The following is an 8,951-nucleotide window of genomic DNA, read 5'->3' on the forward strand; positions in this document are numbered from 1 at the left end:
CTCAAAGAGTTGTGGTTAACGGCTCGATGTCCAAGTGGCGACCAGTGACAAGTGGCGTTCCTCAGGGGTCAGTACTGGCACTGGTGCTGTTTAACATCCTTCTTGGTAACATCGACAGTGGGACTGAGTCCACCCTCCGTAAGTTTGCTGACAAAAAACAAGTTCTATGGTATGGTTGATACCCTGGAGGGAAGGGATATCATCCAGAGGGACCTGGACAGGCTGGGCAGAGAACAGATTGAGCGTAGCCCTGAAGAGAAAGTCTTGGGGGTGCTGGTGGATGAGAAGCTCAACATGGGCCAGCAATGTTCACTCACAGCCCAGAAAGCCAACCTCATCCTGGGCTGCATCAAAATACACGTGGCCAGCAGGTAGAGGGAGATGATTCTACTCCCCTACTCCGCACTCGTGAGACCCCACCTGGAGTACTGTGTTCAGCTCTGGAGTCCTCAGCACAGGAAAGACATGGACCTGTTGGAGCAAGTCCAGAGCAGGGTCGCAAAAATTATCAGAGGGCTGGAGCACCTCTCCTATGAGGACAGGCTGAGAGAGTTGGGGGTTGTTCAGCCTGGAGAAGAGAAGGCTCTGGGGACACCTTGTACCAGCCTTCCAGTATCTGAAGGGGGCCTACAGGAAAGATGGAGAGAGACTCTTTATGAGGGAGTGTTGAGGGGTAACTGTTTTAAACTGAAAGTGGATAGATTTTGATTAGATATTAGGAAGAAATTTTTTACTGTGAGGGTGCTGAGACACTGGAACTTGTTACCCAGGGAAGCTGTTGAGGCCCCATCCCTGGAGGTGTTCAAGGCCAGGTTGGGTGGGGCTTTATGTAACCTGCTGTAGTGGGAGGTGTGCCTGCCCATGGCAGGGGGATTGGAACTAGATAATCTTTAAGATCCCTTCCAAACCAAACCATTCTATGATTCTATGATTTGCAATAGTTGAGCAAAAATTCTGAAGGTGACTTTGTCATTCTTTGTCTATGGGGCTTGTGGCTCTTTTTTTTTTTTTTCTTTTTTTCCTTTTCTTTCTTTCTTTTTTAAATCTAACTCTCTAAAATTCACCTGTAAAATTTTGGTCACCTAATACAGACCTGTTGGAGCAACCTTTGTTAGAGTAAAAACCTATCTGCTGGGTAGATTAAAAAATAATTTTCTTCTCAAGCCTTCTCAGCAGTGTAGATAAAACTGAATTTTGTGATGAAAGTAGAATAGGTTTTAACGTACCTGAAAGGGAAATGACAGGTGTAGGAGAGCTGAGTGGAACAAAGTTTCCGATGGCTTTGGTAATGGGAAGGGTCATGTGAACAGTCAGTGAGATTTCAGGATGCTCTGAGAAGTTTGGGAAGAGTGTGCAGGTGAGGGCTAGGAGGAAGGCATCTTTATTTTTTTCTGTGTCCAGCCCCTCCTTCTTTCCTGCATTTCTTGCCACAGTGCTGCTGGGGTGTGGGACGTTCACTCCATCCCTGGTCCTGTGGATTGCCTCCTACTCCAATAAAGGCTAAGTGGGACAGGTTTATCCCCAAATTTTCCTGCTGTAGGTAACTATTTGCCTGTAAATAAAGACAGTTTTCCAAAATTTGTTGGAACGGGTCCAGCAGAGGGCCACAAAGATGATCAGAGGGCTGGAGCACCTATACTATGAGGACAGGCTGAGAGAGCTGGGGTTGTTCAGCCTGGAGAAGAGAAGGCTCCAGGGAGACCTTATAGCAGCCTTCCAGTACCTAAAGGGGGCCTAGAGGAAAGATGGGGAGGGACTCTTTATTAGGGAGTGTTATGATAGTAAACGGGGTAACAGCCTCAAATTGAAAGAGGGTAGATTTAGATTGGATATCAGGAAAAAATTCTTTACTGTAAGGACAATGAGGCACTGGAACAGGTTGCCCAGGGAAACTGTGGATGCCCCATCCCTGGAAGTGTTCAAGGCCAGGCTGGATGAGGCTTTAAACAGCCTGGTCTAGTGGGAGGTGTCCCTGCCCATGGCAGGGGGCTTGGAACTAGGTGATCTTCAAGGTCCCTTCCAACCTAAACCATCCTGTGATTCTGTGAAAATTTCACATGCACTTACCTTACTTAACCAGTACACTCCTGCTGTCAGCAGAGTCCAATTTGCCCTGAGAAGTTCCCCCCAGGGCACATTAGCAGCCCTCATGTTCCCCAGAACACAAACAGGACTATCACACTTCTTGTTTTCATGGTACCATTTCAGGGGGCTCATAAAAAACGTAACACCTGCACACATGCCAAACTTGCACAGGGTACACAGTCAACATTACAGTTCCCTTCGATGAGAAAAATGTAAACACAAAACCCACAGACTTTTCGAGAAACCCCAGCCTTGTTCCCCAAGTATGATGAACGCCCAAGTCCTGTGTTAAACCTGAGGTTAATTTGTACCTTGTGATCACATCCATACTCTACTGCTAGCGGTCCTAGCACACGTGACCACAAATCCTGCCTAGCATTTGGGAAAATCTGAATTGTTCCACAGGGAACAAGAACTTAGAAGTTTAGCAGTGCTTAACGCTGTTTAATGTACTAATGCTATGAATCTCTCCAGAAATTTTTTTTGCCATTCATGACATGTCTTTATGTACAAAATGTTTATACTTTTTTTCTTTCCCTTTCTTTTTATCTTTAAACACATATGTATGTGTGTATGCACACATATATAAAATATATATAATTTAAATAAATACATCTTTGTAGCACCAACTGGTTTTTGTGTTCTGCCACCACACTCCTGATCTGACAAAATGGAAAAAGCAATTCCTCTCTGTTCCAGCTGGTCCTCTTAGCTTACCTTTTTGTATGATCAAAAAGCACAATTACTGTCTTACAATTTTCTGCTATGATTGAACTGCATATCTACAGCTTTCTTAGCAAAGGAAAAACTCCATATTAAACAGAGGAGCATTCAGCTATACCTTGTTTTCATAGCAACCATTCAGGAATGACAAGCAGAATTCAAAAGCTATGGTATAAGAAAATCTATTATGGCTACTCCTGTAATCCTCCTATAATTTATGCTTAAAACAATTTATGAGTGCACACTGAATGCTGGTGTGCGTAAGATTAAGCATCCAGTTCAAAGAAATTAGCTCCAAGTATTTTCTCAGGATTGTAACTTTTTTTGTGGCCCTGTATCGTCAATGAAATGCAATTCTGCAAATGTGAATAATTAATAAACAGCTGACTTTAACACATCATCCGAGTTGACCAGTATTTCAAACTCACACTAGTCTTTTCTTGACTTTCAAGTTGGGTATGTAAGTCTTCAGATCGTGGTGTTTACTTTTATTATTGTTGTATGCACTGACGTTTTGCTATTATTCTTATTTTTGGTCTTTTACGTAGGGTCCTGTGAAAGTAAGGATAATCAGCTCTTTGAGTTTGACCTTTTCAAAATTTTTCTGTCAATCTTTCCAGATTTTGGTGGGAAAACAATAATGTTTTCACAGAAGCTCAAAAGCAGGAACTCAAAAAACACTCATTGTCCCGCGTGATTTGTGACAACACAGGGATTTCTGAAGTGCCAGCAGATGCCTTCCAACTTGCGAAGTATCCACAGGACTTTAAGCATTGTGACAATATACCTGGGATGAATTTAGAAGCTTGGCAAGAATTCTACCAGGAAGGTAATCTGGTAATTACCAATCTTTTCTGATGAGAGGGGAGAGTAATCAGCAGTTAAGAGCCCTGACCTTGATTGTGGCGGGTCTTGAGTTACTGGTCGGATGCAGATCTTCAGTGTTTCTACCACTTAGAAATGCGATATAGGTCTTTCTCTCCTTCTTTCTCAACTTCTTCTGTAAAAAAGATAGTGTTTGCCAAATTCACTCTGATAACATCAATGGCTTGTGAGATATCCAGACATTATGGCAATTGGGGCAGGAGTTCTCAGACAGATAGAAAATATTGACTAAGAACTCTGCAGCAAATGCTGTTAGAAGATAACGCTAATTTTTCAAGGTTTAAAAGTCAAACCTGAGGTATTCCGTATAAATTCTTGTCCAGAAATGAACAATTTAATTCTTGATCACCTTAAAACTTGTGAGCAATTTCACTGAAGTTAGTTTAGAGCAGTAATGGAGAATAATGTTTCAAGGGTAAGGTGGTAATTTTTTAAGAGCTTGTATTTAAGAGTTTTTTATTTGTAGAGGAAATATGTGGAACACCAAAGAGTGTGGAAAATGGTGATTTTGTATACTGTTCAGAATTTGGAAAATCTACAGTGACTTATTCATGTGAATATGGATTTCAATTACAAGGAGAAGAGCAATTAACCTGCACAAGCAAAGGATGGAACTTTGAGGCTCCTGTTTGTACAGGTATCCATTTTTTTGTTGTTGTTTCTGAATATTCTAAAAGCTAAAGTCCAGCACAAGCTCATCAGAAGTGAACTCCCTCCCATGCTCTCTTGTAGTCAACATTCTGGGTTCGTAGGTACAATAACACGATAACATGAAACTCTCCTTGATCCAGAATTGCTATCTCAATCTTTACCCATCCCGATTCAGCAATCAGGGTGATGACAGGAAAATGTCACTAAAAATTAGCTAATTAAGCAAAAATAAGTCAATTAACTACCAGTAGGAAAAAGCAGCAAATCAGAATTATACATTGCTTCCTCCTACATTTAACATAACAGCAAGACAGTTGTCATTTTCCTAGCATAGTTTCAATGGGTGCTCCAGATACAAAATGAGCTCAGCACCAGTAGTTCATGTATCACCCTAATAAGTTAAGCAAAAGTGACAAAGAAGAAAATACTGTGGAGTGAATAAGTGAAATTAAGCAAATTAATTATCACTTCAGTTCCAACCTCCTTTCCCCAAATAGTTGTGAAAAGATTTGCCAGAAGTGAATTACTTCTTCGGGTACAAAAGTAGAGCAGGTGAAAAATCAGTAAAAAGATACTGGTTTTGACATTTCACGCACATTTTCAGGGGAATACTTTTCTGTTATTTTAATCATTCTTTTATCTTCTCTCTTATTTTTGCCTTATTTTTACTGTTGAATAGAATAGGATAGGAAGAAAGAGAATGTGGCAAATATTTCATTACAAGACCTTCGCTCTTGAAGGAAGGATGAATTCTCTCTGTTGGGATTTCAAATGTGTATGTTTATAATGGTGTGTGTATATACTTTTTTTTAATATATATATATATACACACATACTCAAACTGCTCAGCTTTATAATAACATGAGAGAAAATGAAACCTGAAAAGGCCGTATTTAGGAATATATTATGGATGGTGGTAAATTAATTTGAATGCAAGTGCTGCAGCTGATCCGCAATAAAGTCTGCTTATCAGTATTTCTCTGACAGCAGAATAGAAAGCTATTCATTCTAATTGTATACCTGGTATGGAAAAAGTCAAATGAAATTTGCAGCTCTTTCCTTTATTCAAATCCTATTTATCCACTGAATTCCACCCACATAAATACCATATAAAGGAATAAAGCTGTTAAATGAATTATAATAAAATCTTTTCAATAGATTAATGTTCTGGCAGCAAACTGAATAAATAAGTTATATGAATGAATGATTCCTTGTCCTAGTTTCTTTTAATATGTTCGGTAATGTAAACAAAAGATTGTATATCTGCTATAGGAAAACAAGCTGCTGCATATATTAAATAAGCAATGCCTTTATTAAAAGAAAACCATCAAAACCCACTTATGCAGATGCTACTTGAGTTTTACAGTAGAAAGTACTTTGTTCCATGCATGGCTGTGCAATGTGTTCTCATTCTTTTAAATGTTCAGCAAATTAGGAATAAGTCAAGCAATATAATGAGGAGGATAGAGCTTAGCATTTCTGCAGATGGTTTCGAAATTATATGCTGCTCTGGAAAAGACAGAGTGGCCTGCTGGCAAAAGCATAAGAATCTGAGAGCTGTTAATTCCTGCTTACTAACTTTGGCTTTGACAGAAATCATTTCTATTGATTCAGGAAGTCATTTAGTGCTAGACTATGCTACCTTCCTTTATATTAAGTGTTATCTTACTCTTGATAGATAACTCTGTTTACTTTGCTTTAATAAAGTGCTTCTCTCTTTCAGTAGTAGGATAGACTGGCAAGAACTGACTTGCGCTATTTGGTGATGGAAAAAAAGAGTTAGGTAGTTAACAGATTCATGACTATGGATCTACAAAAGCTGAAATAACATATTTTAATTACAGTGCAGGCAAAACCAGTGCAGGTTTTCCTGCCCAGATGATGATGAAGCCAGTGGGAGTTAACCCAAAACATAGTCTTGAGGGAGTAATACTTACTCAGGAATCTTCATCCTGAACAACAGATTAGTTTCCTGCTTATGAGAGTTAGTGTTTCTTAAGGTTTCTGAAGTTTAAGATTATTCCTTGCATGGTTAATCTTTTGACTGTCTCAGTTGATGGCTAGCTTTGGACACAGCTACTGCTTTGTATTAAAATTTAAGAGAGGATCAGGCTTGATCCTATTTCCAGTGAGAGAATTCCCTAAATGGTCTGAGCAACAGTGCTAAACTAAGTCATTCCTACAGGGTCAGTTTCTAATACTGATCAAAAAGAGCTATTAAGACTGAAGTAGCAGATCAAACATTGTGGTAGGGTAGGGAAAGAAAGGACAGGTATATAACCAAAAAGGGAAGACACTGAAGGCTCAGCTACTTGCCCATACATGGGCTAGCAGTGCTTCCCAGGACCATGGGTCAGAGGCATTGAACAATCTGACAAATACTACACAGAACTAATGGGAAACTATCTAAACCAGTGCTGGACACCTATCTTTAGGCAACTGAATCAAGTCCTGCAAGTAAATATTACACAGAAAGAAGAAAGATGCAGAAATACAGAAAAGACTCCATTCTTTCCCTCATTGAGTACTTTCTTTTCTGCACAGTACACTGACCCCCATTTCACCACCTAATCAGAATGTGAGAGTGAAAGGTCTTGATTGGACTCAGGAACAATATGTTTATGTACCTTTTCCAATGGATAATTTTTCATCTGCTCATTATTCTGCCAGGATATTGTCATTTTACAGAACTAATATGGCATCTAGAAACAACCAGTGATATCACAAATAACTGTTACAAATTTTATATCCAAAGCTCACCTGAATCCTTGGCTCCTCAAAATCATGGCTAGAAGTGTATAGAATTGTGTCAGTGTTATTATTTTCACTACCTCTACAGAGCATAGTATGGAAAAAGTTTATAGGGGAACACAAGTCTTAGAACATAAACGCAAGCGAGAAGAGCTCTCAAGTTTAGAGTCTGTATTTTTGAAAATTCAACCAATTGCCATTTGTAGCTTTTGGTGAATTACCAAAACAATGTTTTCTTTTTTTCCTCATTTCCAGCTTAAAACCAAACAAGCAAAAAAATCAAATCAAAACAAAAAACTCCCAACTTCATGCTTTAAATAGTAACAATGAGGATCTTTGACAGTATCTATGTGTCACTGAAAGTGTACAATACCTTTCATTTATGAATACTTGCAGAAAGTGTGTATGAGAAGTTATTAATCCCTCTCTGTAATTTGTAATGGTTATTGATCAGTGTGTATTCATTTTGCAGACATCAATGAATGTGAAAATCAAATTAATCCACCATGCTCTCCCTCTGCTAAATGCATTAACACTAAAGGCAGCTACAAATGTCTCTGTACTGATCCTTACAAGCTGGCAGAAGATGGAAGAACATGCATTGGTAATGCCTGTGAACCTCCTGTCTATTAAAAATTTCTCTGTTCTGTTTTACAATGCTGTAAATATCATAAAATTGAGATTTATTGAATAGCTGTTAACATACGTAAAAAACCTCTACACAGTCACGAACATAAAGATGCGGTCAGATTCTGTAAAGAAAATGAAGGTATTGAAAAAATAATACAGATACAGAAGTAAGCTTTTCATTTTCCATTCCTACCATATGTAAATGGCTAAGTATATCCTGACAGTGCATATGAAGGGGGGGATCAAATCTGTCTCAGTTTTTCCTAGTTGGTATCGAAATTCAGCATCTGAATCTCAAATAAGTTCCACCTATTATGCTCCAAAACTGTTAACCCTTTTAGGGCTTTTATAAATTATGCATTTTCTTGTTTTTCAGCTTTACAGCATACATGGAAGCTGTATTGGTTCTCAAGGTTTAGGTGGGGCGTATGAGTGTAGTTGCCTACTGATGCTGAGTTCTGGGGAAAGAGTGCCTAGATCTGCCAAAAGCTCCACAAAAACCTGCAATCCAAACTCAAGTGGATAGATATCTACTTTGTAACTGTGCCCAAGGGAAGCACAGAAAGTTTAGAGTGCTCAAACCTTGCATATTCAGTGCTGTATGCTGTGCAATCACAAGTAGACTGAATCTCACTGATGGCACATTTCTTATTTCCCGTTTCAGCAAATACCTTGATTATGACACATGGCATTGTACTGTCCCTTATTATTAATTGCACAAAGAAAACACAGGATGATAATTCCCCAGGAAAAAAAAAAAAACGACCTTCTTGCAAACAAACAGATGTCTTCAATGATATGATGTACATCCAGTCAGTTTTCCAGTTGTAGTTCAGGACCACGTGAGCATATTCCTTGAGTGAGACCTCATCCCTCAAATGAAACCTTAAGTGAGATGACCAGAGGTCCAGGAGCGAAGGGCAGTGAGAGACTACACTAACATAGCAGCACTTGACATCCCTCTGGGCAGGCACACCAACAGAAGTACCTTCTCAACAGTGAATGTTGCCAGAAGGACATACATCTCTCTCACTGTAGCAAATGCAAATCCTCAGGGTCAAGTCCTCCTGGGATAAAACTAAAAAGGAATGGTGTTAGTCATTCAGAGTTTCATCCTTTAAAATATCAGAAAAATAGAAAAAAACCACCTACCTTATTTGTAGGTGTTTCTTATCTTTATTTACAGTTTATTCCTTTACCCATTCAACCATGGTCACATTTATTTA

The 8,951-nt window shown here is 39.1% G+C and overlaps 1 protein-coding gene across 1 annotated transcript in view; it reads left to right on the forward strand.

The window, feature by feature from the left end:
• TPO (thyroid peroxidase) overlaps positions 1-8,522 on the forward strand; it is a 55,440-nt gene extending 46,918 nt beyond the window's left edge. The window contains 5 exon segments of the mRNA XM_063331137.1: positions 3,429-3,637; positions 4,160-4,330; positions 7,568-7,699; positions 8,390-8,475; positions 8,478-8,522. Of these exon segments, the coding sequence (XP_063187207.1) occupies positions 3,429-3,637; positions 4,160-4,330; positions 7,568-7,699; positions 8,390-8,475; positions 8,478-8,522 (643 nt within the window).
• The last annotated feature ends 429 nt before the right edge of the window (positions 8,523-8,951 follow it).

The sequence above is a fragment of the Chroicocephalus ridibundus genome, chromosome 3 (genome assembly GCF_963924245.1).
Source record: "Chroicocephalus ridibundus chromosome 3, bChrRid1.1, whole genome shotgun sequence".
NCBI classification, from domain to species: Eukaryota; Metazoa; Chordata; class Aves; order Charadriiformes; family Laridae; genus Chroicocephalus; species Chroicocephalus ridibundus.